General features: G+C 39.4%; 1 protein-coding gene across 1 annotated transcript in view; it reads right to left on the minus strand.

The window, feature by feature from the left end:
* USH2A (usherin) overlaps positions 1-16,320 on the minus strand; it is an 833,496-nt gene that overhangs the window by 554,226 nt on the left and 262,950 nt on the right. The window contains exon 21 of the mRNA XM_059039022.2: positions 2,663-2,893. Within this exon, the coding sequence (XP_058895005.1) occupies positions 2,663-2,893 (231 nt within the window). The remainder of the gene's footprint in view (positions 1-2,662; positions 2,894-16,320) is intronic.

The following is a 16,320-nucleotide window of genomic DNA, read 5'->3' on the forward strand; positions in this document are numbered from 1 at the left end:
CAGCTTTTGAACCAGAAGCTTCCAAATTCACATTTCACCTCTAAAATTCAGTAGCTGTGGCACCATGTGGGAGCCAGTTATTGGAACCTCACTTCCTCATGTTCCATGAAGGGAACGATATCTACCTTCCAATGCTGTAGAGGGATTGGATGAAAGAATATACAAGTAAAACAAATGCATGATGCTAATAATACATTTACCTCTCTACATAAGAAGATCCAAGTTGAAGGAAAGCTATTGATTGAGTTGGTTTTGTAAATTCGTCCTGGTTCGTTAATTGGGGAAATTTAGTTAAACCATAACCTGGCTCAAGAAAAGTATCCAGCCGAATCTGCCAGGTGAGCCAAAGGGTCAAACCAATAACTTGATGGAGACCTGGTTACTTTAACAGTTAAGAGAGACTTGAAAGTAAGCCAAGCTTCTCATAAAAAGGCGCTAGCGAGGCCCCAGAACATGCCTGAATGCAGAAGAACTGCTTATTCTCCAGGAATTGCCAAAGCTCTAGGGAGTCGTTCAAGCCAAAACTGGGATCTCCCTGTCTTGTCCTTCAAATGCTGTGGACTCCAAACACATTTTCTGTGCAGCTGGAGGCTTTGTTATAGACAGAAGGATCCTGCTTAGTGAGGCCAGTGTTTACGGCCTAACTTTCTTAAAGAGGAATTTGGAAAACTTCCCAGACCCTGCATCTGCCCCTAGCCCTTGCACCTCCGGGTCTGAGGCCGGCTAGGGAGACAGCGCAGACGACTAAATTTATTAACAGCCGACGGGCCACTCTATCTTTCATGGCAACAACAGTAGGTGATCCCATCAAAAACCTGTCTGCTGGCTAGCCAGCAAATCCGAGGTGACATGCCTGCCGCAGCGAGACCCAGAGGAATGGAAACGAAGGCTGTTTCCTCGAAGAAACACATCACAAGCCAAATGTTGGACCAGGAAGTCAGTTCTAGTTCCATTTGAGAAAAAGTCTTTGACTTTGTGTCCACAGGTTCTTTCCCAGATACCTATGTTTTCTTTTCTTTCCTTTCTTTGACTTTTACGAATATTAAGCAGAAGTTGAGCGTTTTAGGGGAGCTCAATGGTTGAATTTCTAATACTTAGTGAGGAGTTGGATATACTAGTCCAGTGGTTAAGCGTGCATTAATCTTAATATATCACAGCTAGAACATAATCATGATTCATTACAAACATACACCAGCAGCCAGCCTCACTTAAAAGCAAAGTATTTACCCTTTTCAGTAAAAATAAAATGTCAGCTACGTTTATAGCTCGCATTCCATTTCATTGTCCTCAACATATGCAGCACTGGAAACACTAGCTATTTGCTCCCAAATGACTTTCTCATTGATTAAATTAATATCATTATGAGCTTACAGAGTAACACATATTATAGACTTAAAAAAATTTTTAATGGGAAATAAAGTGTGTATCATGAATAATTAGAGTTTTCTATGTCTGTAGTGAAATAGTGCTTTTAAAAACTGCAATTCACAGAGATAACTGGACTTCCAGAATATTGTAATACCAGTCAGACCAGAAATTGAGTGAGACATGTGAGGTTGGCTCACACAGTGAGGACTGGATCCTGTCTTTATTTAAAATTTTTATATTTTACTGGGGATTTTTTTGCATTGATTTTTGTTTTAAAAATATTGTATTAAAATATTATTTACATGGATTACTGAGGTTTGGGTGCCTTTAAATTTTGTGCCTTACTTGCCTTACTCTACTCCTGACCCATAGAAGGTATGCTTTCCTCGAAATTACTTTTTCCCATAATGCTCTCCATAGAACATGCAGTATTAACAGTTTTTACACTTTAAAAAGAAAAAAGTGGGCTTCCCTGGTGGCACAGTGGTTGAGAGTCCGCCTGCCGATGCAGGGGACGCGGGTTCGTGCCCCGGTCCGGGAAGATCCCACGTGCCGCGGAGCGGCTGGGCCCGTGAGCCGTGGCGGCTGAGCCTGCGCGTCCGGAGCCTGTGCTCCGCAACGGGAGGGGCCGCGACGGTGAGAGGCCCGCGTACCGCAAAAAAAAAAAAAAAAAAGAAAGAAAGAAAAAAGTTACGTCAAATAAGTGTTAGGAATAGTTAAACAAAGTTAAATAGCTTTCTTATAATTCTTTTCAGGGACTGGAATAAGCTGATGTGTACTGAGAACCTCATGGGCGCATTTCTCAAACTCATTTGCCCACAGAAATCTTTTCCACAAAGGAAGTGAGGAATACATTCTGGTAAATAGTGTCCAAGAGTCATTTCCAGCACATACTTTGACCCAATAAGACTGCATTTTCAGGGACTTCCCTGTGGTCCAGTGGTTCAGACTCGGTGCTTCCACTGCAGGGGGCACGAGTTCGATCCCTAGTCGGGAACTAAGATCCCACATGCCACGCAGTGTGGGCAAAAGGGAAAAAAAAAAAATACCACTGCCTTTTCACATCTATTATATATATATTTGTTTCTTTTCTTTCCTCCACTTACCCCACTTTTTTTTTCAGAATACTGAAGATATAAATATGTCGACACAATCAAGCTAAAGTTATAAAAGGGCTACATTAGTATCGCTATAAACAGGTGTAGTAAAAATTCATTGTAAAGACATATCAAAAGCATTAAAAACACCCCAGGGCTTAATGCCTCGTAAAGAAAGTGATGTCTAGCACACTTACCGGTAAAGTCTGTATCGACTGGGTGAGTGGAACTGGGAAATTTATAATATCCATTTCCTATGAAACGCGTTCCTTTCATCATTGTGGCCCACGGAGCTGGTAGAGCTGCCTGTCTCCTTTCCAGCTGATACGTAGGAGAGGGTCCATTCTGCTCTTCAGGTGCCTGCCACCTAATATGGATGGTTGTACTGTTGATTTCTTCAACCAGAGGTGGCCTCAGTTGGGCTGGTGCTAAATATTAGAAAACCCTTGTTACGTTCAAGAATTTGGCTCCTATCTCTAGACACAGATATGCACACATACGTTCACATGCACCTATGTACATTACACTCAAAATCAAATCAATTATGGCCTCCAGTATTTCTATGGTCTAGGAACTGAAAACACAGAGTTAATATTAAATGTGACTAAACAAAATTTAAATGGCTAATGAATATGCTTTTATCATTAAACAAAGGTTTTTCTTACAAATAATTTCTCTATTCTTTCTTGCCACCTGACAGATACTATATATCACGGTCTGTTGGAGCACCACCCAGATTCCCTTTACCAGGCGGATGCTCCATTGCTCTAGCTTCTGTGCCTGTTGGTCTCTAATGGCTCATGGCTTCTCCATTTTCTAGAGAATACTCCTGCCCTACCCAGGAGCTACAAGATCCCTTGTGAATCCTGCAGCCCGTGACTACCAAGCTAGTAGCTACTGACAAAGGGCAGAGTCCCTTGTCTTAACATGGTATCGAGTCAGGGCTGCAATTCACAGAGGCCAAGCAGGAAAAGGAAATGGTTGAAATGGGCTAGTTAGGGAGACAAGAGAAAGTGGGGTTTGAGAAAAACCGGTGAGCAGGGCGGGGGTGAACAGTCACTAATTCGCGCCAGCCCAGGCATGATTGAGGAATGACAACCCAATGCTGTCAAATCTTTTGTTAAAAAAAAAAAAAAAAGTCATTTTATGTGTAATTTTCTGATTTTTAGAGCTTAGCTACTGGTCTAAATTAAAAAAAAAAACAAACACCACTCTGAAAGCCAAACAAAGCACCCACAGGAAAGAACGAGCCTGTGATCTCAGCGGTTTGCAAACTCCTGTCGAGGACAACAGACTCAGACAGCCTTGGGGGCCCTGGGGTGGCCACAGCACTCCCAGCAGTGGCCTGAGCCTTGGGCAGTGAGGGCCCAGGGCTCACACGCACACTGAGGCCACGGCGCGCCTGGAGGTCCAGGGACACTGGCATTTCTTTGGAGCCTCCTGGGAAACCCCAGGAGTGACGGCTCTGAGACTTCCCCTGAAACCTACTGGAAACAGATCAGATTAACAACTGAGTTGTTGAAAATGAAGACCCGTATCGATTTTCATTTTCTTAAGCAGTTGGGTTTGTAGGATGAGATTCCCATCCACTCGAAGTGTGTCAGCTGGGTTTGAGGGGTGAAAGTGAAGAAAGGAACACGTGTCATAATCGCCAAGTCTATGTATTGAGGACCCAGACTAAGGCTGTGGATCTTAACTTACGCCTGTGTTAACACAGCCTTGCGCAGACACAGAGCTTTTGCCTGTTTCAGTAAACGTAAGATAAAATGGTGTGAATACAGAAACTAATATTCTTAAACCAAGAGAGGCAATTCACCTTAAATCAGCTTTGAACAATGACCATTGTTCTAGAATGACCATTTCTAGAAAGCCTGGCCAGCTTTCCAAAGAGAAACAATTCATTGTGATTCCATTTTCATTTTTAGTAGAGAAGAGAGGGCAGTGAGTAAAAAGTTCGTCAACTTAGAAAGATAACTAACAACACTGTTCATCTTCGGCCACTGTGAGCCATGTGATATTTTTATTCTTATATAAACACATCTGCAAGTTTTATGCATGACGTCCTTTAGTATTCTTTGCCAAAAATTAGCTAAATGCTGGGTTCTCAAAGATTTCATTCTACAAGCTATGATTCCTCTTCAAAATAATCCAAAACAAAATAAGAAGCTAAGTCATGCAGAAATTTCTTCTCCCACTAAGCTCATCTCCAGAGTTTGGAGTTCCGTCTTTGTAAAATTTCAGGAAGCCATCATTGGCTATTAGCTTAACTGGGGAAGGAGGACTGTCAAAGATTTCTGAGTCTTGGGGTCAGAGAAGCAAGTAATGGAGAACCAATTATATCTTTTTCATTTGTTTAAAATTTTCTACTTAGGAGCAGACAATAGGAATTTTAAGCTTTTCTGTTACTTTCCCGTATTCCACTTAAGATTCCCTACTGATCTGGCACCCACAGACTTGAACTTTTTAGTTTGAAGAATACCATCTATTCCAGTGATATCCAAATATCATATGATATCGCTTGTATGTGGAATCTTAAACAATGACACCAATGAACTTGTTTACAAAACAGAAATAAAGTCACAGATGTAGAAAACAAATCTATTCTTATTTAAAAGCAGCTACTTTCTCAAGGTCGCATTTGTTTGACAGCTGATACTCTTTTACTTTACTCCAATCACCCAGCTGGATGGGGATAATGAAGGTTTGTACCACTATTGTATTCAGAATCCTTTCCCCATTGATACATCACTGAAAATCACTTCTCAGTCAGGAATATAATCTCAGAGTCAAACAAAACAAAACAAAAGGAATTCTAGCAACTCAGTAGGTTTGTTTGTTTGTTTTGTTTGATTTCATGTCTACTGAAAGTGAGAGCATGCAATTTTTAAAACATGACAAAATGATTATAATCAATAAGGACACTTATGCATTGAGAAGCCACTAAAATTAATGTTGACTATTTAAACGCTAACAAGTAGTGGAGCACTTCTAGATTCACAGGGGAATTACTCTGCTGAGCAATTACACCATTCTTAGGAAGTCAACCACAGAGAATGAGGGGAACTAGAATATGCATATGTGTGTGTGTGTGTGTGTGTGTGTGTGTGTGTGTGTGTGTGTATTTTATTCACTTGCTTAAAAAAACAACAAACAACTCTCAGCTGGTCTGTTACTTTCACTTGCGAGTCAACCCAGCCCACTTGAAAGGGTGAGTAGAGTACCTATCTCAGTCATTATCTTCAGAGTTCCCCTAAGACCAGAGGGGAACTTTCAATCGATTAGATGAGACTGGTCTCACATACATCCACAAGTAGAATAATGATAAGAAAAACAGATACTACTGAACTATGAAACACATACAGACAAACACAGACTCACTAAAAGACAGGTGAATTAAAGATTATGGCTCAGATCATCAAAGTGAAGGGATTATAGGTATAAATTTGTTCATCACAAAACAGTAAATTAAGAGACAATATGGAGTAATGTGAAAGTCTCTGCAGACTTCTAGAGATATAATTTTCACTTTTTATCCAATTCTGTATGATTTTACAAAAATCACTTCAAACCTACATGCCTCAGTTTTCCCATCCAACATGAGGATAAATTTTCAGTGGAACACTTTGAAAATAACTGCTTTTAAAAACAATATAACTGCGTTAGGTTTTATGAAGCAAATTCCTATTCAAATACAAGGCACTATTATTACTAGCCAATAAAGCATCTTTCGAATTACATATTATAAAATGATTCAATTCATCCACATTCAGAATCTGTGTTTACTTAGAAAATCCTCTTATAAGCATAAAGTATAAAATGGATCTTCAATACCCATCATTTCAAAGACTAACAACATACAAAGTCTGTTTCTACTTGGCATAAAATTACGGTGCTCTTGTATTTTTTTGCATTAGCTCTGTAATCCAATTTCTAGTCTCTCTCTTCTATTTACAAGCATTCTTTTATAAAACACTCTGTAATATACACTCTTTGTGCAGCATTTATTTTATAATCTGATTAATAGCATATCATAATGCATAAATTTACACTTGCAAAATGTATGGTAGTGTGGAGTTTGACCATCTTAGGATAAGAACTGAAGACTAAATGAGCAGAAGTGCTTGCTGACAGGTCTTTAAAATCAAATCTGTTTTCAAGGAAGAGTCTGTTGTCTATGAAGACTGCATGGCTGTGTCAATATTGTAAAGCATCATCAACTATTAGGAAGACGGCAACCTAGGAACAAACAGCGTTTCCTCATTTCAGGGGTGTGAGGGTGCAAGACTAATATGAGACATCCTCGGGCATCTTGTCAGTGGAAAATGATCCTGACTTTCTCCCAGAGATGCAAACTGTCACAGGAAATGCGATTTGCCAAACGCTGCTAGGCCCGAACACCTGTGAAAGGGCCCTGGCACTAGGACTCAAACATAAAATCTGGGTTGGTCACGTAGCCATGACTTCCCAGTTGGCAAGCGCTCTCCATTCAGGGTCCAGAAGAGGAGAGGATTCTCCCCCTCAGACTCTCAGAGACTTCTCAGTGCTTTCTTGCTGACTATCTATTATTCTCTGACTGAGGAAAGAACAACATCAATTTTCCCATTTTCTTCTTTGTCTACTAGTCCCCATCAAGAGAGAAGATATATATAATGGAACTGATCTGGAAAGGAGAACACTTAGGTTCTAGACTGCTTCTTCAGGACCCTACTTATAGAACATTGGCTAATCCATTATTTGGCCTCTCTGTTCGTCAGTATCTCACTCATTCATTTATTTTTTGGAAAAAACGTTTTTAATGAAGTATAGTTGGTGTACAATATTATATAAATTACAGGTGTACCATAGAGTGATTCACCATTTTTAGACGTTATGCTCCAGTTACGGTTACTATAAATATTGGCTATATTCCCTGTGTTGTGCAATATATCCTTGTGGCTTATCTTATACATAATAGTTTGTACCTCTTAATCACTTACCCCTATATTGCCCCTCCCCCCTTCCCTCTCCCCACTGGTAACCCCTAGTTTGTTCTCTATACCTGTGAGGCTGCTTCTTTTTGTTGCTGTTGTTACATTCACTAGTTTGTTGCATTTTTTAGATTCCACATACAAGTGATATCGTACTGTCTTATTTCACTTAGGAAATACCTTCCAAGTCTACCCATGTTGTTGCAAATGGCCAAATTTCATTCTTTTTTATGGCTGAGTAATATTCCATTGTATGTATCTATATATCTATATATCTCTATATAGAGAGAGATATATAGATATATAGATATACACACACCACATCTTCTTTACCCATTCATCTGCTGATAGACACTTAGGTTGCTTCCATATCTTGGCAATTGTAACGATGATGCTATGAACGTTGGGGTGAATGGATTTTTTCAAATTAGTGTTTTCATTTTTTCCAGATATGTACCCAGGGGTAGAATTGCTGGGTAATACCTCATTTATTGAAGAGCATGACAGACTCGATTATGCCTAGGGTCTCTTCCAGTTTCAAAATTCTGCTTGAACATTTTCAAGCAGCTCCTCTCCATAGTAAAGCAAGAAGGGGTGCTGGATACATGGATCCCCTTAGCCCTCCAGGAAGCCAGCCAGCTTATCTCCCACAGCTCTGAGCCATCTTGTTCTTTACCTCAGCACGGCAGATACATACTATGATTTTCCTGTGTGTCCTATGATAGAAACAAGGCCAGAGAGCAGTGCTTTTAGAGAGTTTAAGGGGAATCACCTCCTTGATGAACAAACACTACCTGAACCAGCCGTCATGCAGGTGATGATCAATAATTTGCACGCACCTCACATCCAACACATACACAGTGTGAGGATCCATGGTTGCTGAGCTGTACATACGGCAGCAGCGATGACAACACGTGCCGTTCCCTAAAGTCCCCTGTCCATAAAAGGTAGTCGCTTGGACTGTAATTACGGCATCCTTGCTACCCAAACTTGAAGCTTTTACGGGGCTTCTGCAATTAACTACTTAAATGCATGGTAACACTTGCTTCTCTGACAGAAAAGTATTGATTTTTTAATCATTTTCAAGTCTCCTCTAGCACAAATAAAAGTACTACAGTTACAGTTAATGCACTGTGTACACGCATTAAACGTTGGTGTGACAAAATTTATTATTGTGTGATATACAGAACTGAAGTCGGGCTTCTCAGAAAGTAGCGTCACAGATCCAACATCAGTATGGAAACTACCATTGTCCCTGATACTCCAAATTCTCTAACTTCTACAAGTTAGAGATCTTTTTTCAGAGGATACTTAGGCTTAAAATAAAGGAGGGGATGCTGAATATAAATCTTTCCTATATGTCAGTGTAGGAGAAACTTAGAAATAGTCCAGCAGAGAAGAGTTTATTTTTTCCTAAAGCTGTGGGTGTATGGCAACTCTGTTCAGATGAATTTTTGTCTATTTAATTTTTTTCCCCTTGCATTTATTTAGGGCACATCTATCAAAATATTTCGCACACAATAGTCTTTCTAGTTCAATTCTTACACATTTTAATTGTGTTGTTTTAATGCCTTACTCTAGTGAATACATCGGAAAACTAAAATGGTGCTTTAAAAAGCGTGCCTTCTGCCACGCCAAAGAGGTCAACAGAGGCCCCATGAAAGTCACATATCTGAATACAGACCTGGCAACAGGGGTCATTACACGGTGTATCAACAAGCCTCTACCTTGCGTGCATCACGCATTCAACATTAAAGTGGGTGAGTAAAAAGCAGTTAATTTTGTTTTGTTAGAAATAATATCATTTTAGTTTTAGCATCTAAGACAGATGCCAGCATTTCACTCTGAACAGATGGTAATTCCATCTAATAGTGCATCTCTGTATTAGTAAGGTCTGTTGTGTATACAAACAGTAATAAACAGTAGGTAAGGATCAAAATAAATTTTAATTGTCGACATTAAATTCTGGCAGCCGCAGTTCTAAGGCTGAAATATTCCTTTTTCAAGTCTGTCAGGTTTACTAAAGCTACAGAAGCTTTGTCGAAAGCTGCCAGATCCCAGTTTCCATACAAAGATGTTGCGTGCTGTCGGTCTGCACCAGGATTACCTGTTTTCCTACACTGAAAGAATCCTTCAGGAATGACATGGGATTGGTCCTACCACTGGCGCTCTGGTCCGCCATGATTTCTTTTAGAATGCTCCTGAACGACTGAACCTTTCATTAAGAGGTTGATTTTTTTTTTTAAATGTCGTGTCCAATTGTTACAACTGGGGTCATGGTGCTATCACAGCCACTTTTCTACCCTGCTAAGTCAGGGTCTCTCATTCAGTTCACTCTATTCTCTTTGGGAATGTGGGCATTCCTGAACTTCTCTGAAACTGACATCATCCTTCTCATTTGGTTTGCTTTATCGGAGTCTGAAGGATTTCCCTAACAATTGCAGCTCTTGTCAGCTGAGCTCTTCTGTAGGCTTTGCTGTGGATCAAGCCTGCCAACAAGCACCAATCTGGTTCTCATCATGTCTCCAACGATCTGGTATTACAAGTAGTAGCCGCTCTATATTTGGGGAAGCTGCCATGTCAAAATCATTCTAAAAAAACCCCGTTCGGCATTCCAGTTCAATAACAAACATGCTTTGCCGTCATATTTCTTTAAAAACAAGGATGTATTTTTTTGAATCATGAAAAATATATTGCTTCCACCATATGGGCCAACCAACGACTCACCAACCGATTTCAGATGCAGCATATTGAGCTGACCATATGTTACTGTGCTGTTGAATGGCTGAGTGATTCATGCCCGTCACATTCTAGTATATCAATTAAAGCTCCTTGAAGTCTGCATGATTTGTGTCTCTGTTATTAAACCCTGCTAATTCATCCCACTTACACATCTGTTATAAATCTCTAGGAGTGCTGCATGATTCATGGCAATCTGTGAGCATGCTACAGCAAATTCTTCTCCTTGTAATTAACAGTAAATTGTTTTACTGCCATGCAATGAATTTTTCAGTTATATTGCAAATGAACTCCTAAATGTGCGGTTCTTTCCTAAGAACTGACTTATATCATTAGGCAATTAAAAAGTATTGCTTTGAACCAAAAGCTTTTAATCAAGAGAGATACAACTTCAACACTGCCTGAGAGCTACGGAAATTTGACACGGTGGTTAGAAGGGCAAAATAATCTCTGTTGTCGAAAGAGCAAAACAAACAAAACCAACCCTTCCGCGCGTACTCAGGATTTCCCTGATGCTAAGACGTGAGAACTTGCTGCCTGAAAAGACTGGGTGAGACAAGCGTCCACAGATACTGTTTATCTTAGAAGTGACTTAAGTCATCTATCATTACCAAATTTCTCAGATTGACTTACACTGCTCTAACGGTAAAACAGTGCCTTTATTCTTGAAATAAATAATTGGATAATTAGCCAAGTTGAATCCGCAGAGGATTTCACTGCTGTTCAAGTGTTCCTGTCAAAGGTGAAGCAAATTCATTTCAGCTCGCCTCTGCAGCTCTTCGAAGAGGCTTTGATTTTTTTTTTTTTCCCCCACTTTCCTGGCAGCAGCCTGAGATTCATGAGTCCATACATCAAGTCGGTAGTTTAACAACAAATGGAATTAAATTCAAAGAAGGGAAACTAATTGAAGGACAGCAACAAAAGTGTCTGGTAATGTGCTTTTTAATATGGCATGCCACATTTGCATGATAATTTTTCCTTTTTAGCATGGAGCAGAAAGTGACTAGCTTAATGAGGGATTATTCAAGACAGGAACAAACAAAATGCATTCATAACTAAGAACAAAGATTGTATTATGAAACAAAAACAGGCAACCTCAGAGAAGTAACTGGATGATTGGTTTATGCATTATGAATAAAAAGATAGAAAAATATTTATATTAGTATTCACTAATGACTATATATACAAGATTGTTGTAATTAAAATTATAAATTAACATATTAGGAGTGCTTGTTTAATCACTCTGGGTCCTATTCACAATGAAAAGACGTATGTACCTGCATACAAAACAATGTGTATTTGCAACCCAGCCGCAAACATACATTCTACTTCGGATTCAGACAAAAATCTGAATGCACCACTAATTACTTGCTTAATGGGGGATGGGCACTTCTAAGCTTGTAGTGTAGAGGTCAATTTATGACAGGTAAAGGAAACAGGACATTGTTCCTCCAGGAATGTATCTCCAAAAGGAATTTCTCTGAAGGCAGGTTTAATTTGTGCTTAATTCACAAAGGGTGGACATGTACAAAGTTATTAGATTAAAAGGGTAATCTTCAAGAAAAGTATAAGAAGGGTGCCCAGTCCATCAGCTTATGACCCTTGTACACCCAGAAGCAACTCCAAAGCCACCCATGACAGTTTCCTGAAGATTTTGCAATGGAGATGCAGCTGCTCCTGGGAGAATACCTCTCTCACATCAGCTCGCAGACTTTGTTATGGGCACCAAAACCAAAGGAGTAAAGCAATAAATATTCTGGACGAAATGTGTAATTCTAATAACATCTAAATGAAAACATACTTCAAAGAGAGCAAATTATAATTCTCCAGCTTTTTAATGAAACATACATCTTTACAAGTATCTTTTTGGTTTCTGTGACTGAGATTTAAGGGAAAAAAACATGTTTAAGTGATTCACTGCTTCAAAAAGGCTGACTACTACTTCTAATTTGGGGTGCTCTTCTTCACAATTTTTAAATGGTCGCTGGCTTCTTCTTGATTCCTGACACTTCACTCACATGAACTTGAATTAAATTTCTCACAAATCCATTAGAATTCACTGGAGTAATATATGCCCGCCAAATTATAACCTTATTACTAGAAGAAACAGAGCAGGAAGATTCATAGCTGCAACTTAACTTTTATTCCTTTCGTACAATGGTCAGCAAACCTGTTGACCATTCAGAAGGATTGACCTTCTCACTGTTTATTTCTATGACTTAATATCTATCAGTTACACGCAGAGGTTTAATCCTAGGAAAATTTTAGAAAAAAATCCTTATTCACCTATTAAAAACAAAGGAGGCAAAAAGGATATCGGATCTGTAATTGCTGGGGTTTTCTTTGTATTCTAATAAAAACAAGTCCATTCTCCCTGATCCAAACACCCCTGAAAATGGTATATTTTATAATAAATCAGGTGGCAAGCAAAAATTATTTTTTTATACTTTTGTCATGTAAGTGACTTTATTCCCTGCTTGGCAGATGAAGAGTCAGAGAGTTCTGACAAAATAAGTTAAGGGATAAAGAAATAAAAATTTTCCCAGAAGAACGCTAAAATAATTTTTCCTTCAGAAAAGAAAGGATTTCACATGTGAACAAAGTTAATGTATTTTTTTTAATGGAAATTGTGTAGAAGGAACATTTTGGCAAAGGACAAAAAACTACACATTTAAAATTTACTGTCCCATCTTCTCCTGCAACTGTTTAATTTTTTACCTTCCAGCTTCTGCTCTAACCATGTTAATCAGAGTGCTGCCCAGAGAGTCATCAGTGACCCCACGTTCCTTGTGGTTTACCTTTCTCCTACTTTCCCTACTGACAACATTCTCCTTCTAGAATTCTCTCTCCCCTTGATTTTTTGGATACTGCTTTTTCTAGGTTCGTTTTCTAACTCTGACCACATCTCTGTTCTGTTTATTCCTCCTTTCCTCTTCCTCCCAAAATGTGAGCATTCACTGAGATGCACACTTTTATTTTGTATTTTCTCTGCCTTCACTAATCCATTATCGTCCATAGTTTCGGCTCCTTTTATATGCAGGTGATTATAAAACTCGCATCCTTCTTAAGCTCCAGATTTGCATTTTCTGCTGTTGGCTGGTTATAATTGTCATGGATGTGTTTCCATCAGATAATCAAACTGAAACTCATGGTTTTATTTCTCCCATATGTCCTTTCTTCGTCTTTTGCATTATATTTAGCGGCATCACCATTGTCTAGGATATTTACCGTCATCTTCAATTTCTCCCTCTTCTTACCCCGTGGATTTCCTTTCCTTGATCTACTCTATTCATTTCTTTTAATCTTTCCTTCTATTTATCTGACTTACTTTCTCATGGTCCCCTTGGAATGTCTACCAGTCTCTATTTCCACACTTTAATCTATTCTACACTATACTGACAGAGGCATCTTTATAAACCTCAGCTTTCATCATGTCAGTATGGAAGAGCCCCTCAAACAGAGACACATGGTATAATAGCTGCAAAAATCTTTACCAATTCTTTATAGTCCATTTCAAATGCCATTTAACCTGAGCTAATTTCCCAGTCTCCTAAACCAAAGCTACCTATCCTATATTCTCCTTTCCCATAGCTTTCTTTTATCCTTTCCCCCAAGGTGTTAACCCTACCTGTTATATGTCAGTACCTTAATGCGGACACCATTAAGGTATCTTTGAATGGATTCTACTAGAATCCCCTCCATCCAGTGCTTTAAATAGTAACCTTAATAGACGCTTACTGAATTGAGCATTCACAGCAAAACATAGCAACAATATGGTTATGACACATTATTAACTCTATATTGTAAACAACAAATTTGAAATGTGTAGTTTTTGATCAAAATCCTGAAATGCGTGCCATAATTCTGAACAACATGCTCCTTACAGAACTGAAAAATGATGCTTTTCGATGTCAGCCCCCCTACAGTTTACTTTTGCCATCCAACCCTTAGTTTTAGGACTCTGCATTGTTCTATTTACGTTATAATATTGTTATGGAAACAAAGTTGTAAAATAAATTGCACGACTTCGATAACATTTGATTAGACATTCTATAACATTTACATTGTGACTGATAAAAGTATTACAAAATAGTTATGATAGAAATCTTGATTAAAATATCACTTTTTTTTTTAGGATTTACTCTGTGCCGGGCACTGCTTTAAACACTTAACATGTATTTACTCCTCGGGAGAGCCCTACGTAATAGGTTATCCTTATTTATAAATTGGAAAACTAAGGCACAGAGGTCATATAGTTTACTCAAGGTCACAAAGCTAGTAGATGGCAGAGCTCAAATTCAAGTTGTGGCATTCTGGCTTATCATTTTCCCCTAAAACACACAAACAAACTCTTATATGAAAAAGTCCATTAACTTGCACATCTCATGGCTTTCGGAGACTATGAGAGGTTTCCAAGTTCTGTTATTCAGGGATAAAGAGGCAGGGAGAGGACTCAGAGGGCCTAGATGAGTTCTGCTCCACTCAGCTTCCAGTGGATCGAGTGGCCTTAAGCCTCCTCACCAGTGACTAGAAGAAGAGCACATAGCACTGGGGCGCAGTGAGTTCCACGTCACAGGAACTCTTACTGCAACCAATGAGGATGATATTCACACAGACGTGATCATTGGTCCATTAAGCAGGGAAGATGCCATTCTATAGACATTTTCCCTGCTTTTCTCTTTCCATGCCCAGGGTCTGTCTGGTCTCTGGGGACCAGCACGTCTCCATTCAGTTCTTTTAGTTTGTGTCTATGAAAAAAACAGAGTAGATCCTATCTAAAGGAGAGAGCCTGTCCTAACCGTGCTGGAAACTAGGGCATGTGAGGTGCAGATGGGAGGTCCCTCAGGTACACAGCCTGGAGGAGAGAAGACTTGGCTGGGGGTATTGTTACTGAAGATGTTATTGGAAGTGATGTCATGAGGAAGGTGAATTAGAGTGAGGACAGCCCCCAAGGGAGTGGAAGGAGAATGTCCAATAGCAGCCAGAGGGAGGTATTTTGGATTCGTATCACCTTTGAAATTGCGTTTTCAAAGAGGTCTCTAAACATGGTATGATTTGCCAGAGAGGTGTACTTCCCCTATCACGAAAGGATCAAACACAGGTCAGACAAACACTTGGAAGGAATGTTGCATAGGATATATTAATATTGGCTAGATAGTCACCCTAGATGACTTTCAAATGTTTTACAACCCTGAGAAGCTGTGATTTCAGTTCTGCTCGGTCACATAATCGGAGTCCCTTTATCCTCCCCTAGATCTCACGCCAATCTTTGGTTTGTGTGGTTTCTGTTTTCACTTTCTCCAGCCCCCAGGACAGATCCCTCTTTTAATTTTTAGCCTCTAGTCCCAAATTATGTCATTTTTTTCTAAAAGAGACAGGGAGTCTTCCCCTGCTATCCACACTCTGTAACTTTCTAATAACATAGTATATAAAAATAATAAATATTCTTATAGGAGAATGGTGTTTTTTGTTCAAGCTAGATACTCCATAAATACTTGTACATATAGGTTAAATATGTAAAAACACAAAGAGTTCAGTCAGAGATAATAAAACATAATTACTTGGAACTTTGGCTTCATTCTCATTATTGAAAAAAAAAAAAATTTTTTTTTTTTTTTTTTTGGCCGTACCATGCAGCACGTGGGGATCTTAGTTTCCCAACCAGGGATTGAACCCGTGCCCCTTGCATTGGGAGCACAGAGCCTTAACCACTGGACCGCCAGGGAAGTCCCCATCATTGGTGGACAATTTGAAGAAACAAAATTACTTGTTATAGTTGAAGTTTGTTGTATATTGATACAAGATAGTTTGAGCCAAACAAGTTCTTCCAGAATGAAAACAAAATAAAACAAGACAAAAACTATGGAATTGTATATGAGGCCAGTAAGGAAGAAAGTCTAAGGAGTATTTTTTTTTTTTTGTGTGGTACGCAGGCCTCTCACTGTTGTGGCCTCTCCCATTGTGGAGCACAGGCTCCGGACGCGCAGGCTCAGCGGCCACGGCTCACGGGTCCAGCCGCTCCGCTGCATGTGGGATCTTCCCGGACCGGGGCACGAACCCGTGTCCCCTGCATCGGCAGGCGGACTCGCAACCACTGCGCCACCAGGGAAACCCTCTAAGGAGTATTTTCATAGCTAAACATGTTTGTA

The sequence above is a fragment of the Kogia breviceps genome, chromosome 1, assembly GCF_026419965.1.
Source record: "Kogia breviceps isolate mKogBre1 chromosome 1, mKogBre1 haplotype 1, whole genome shotgun sequence".
Taxonomy (NCBI): domain Eukaryota; kingdom Metazoa; phylum Chordata; class Mammalia; order Artiodactyla; family Physeteridae; genus Kogia; species Kogia breviceps.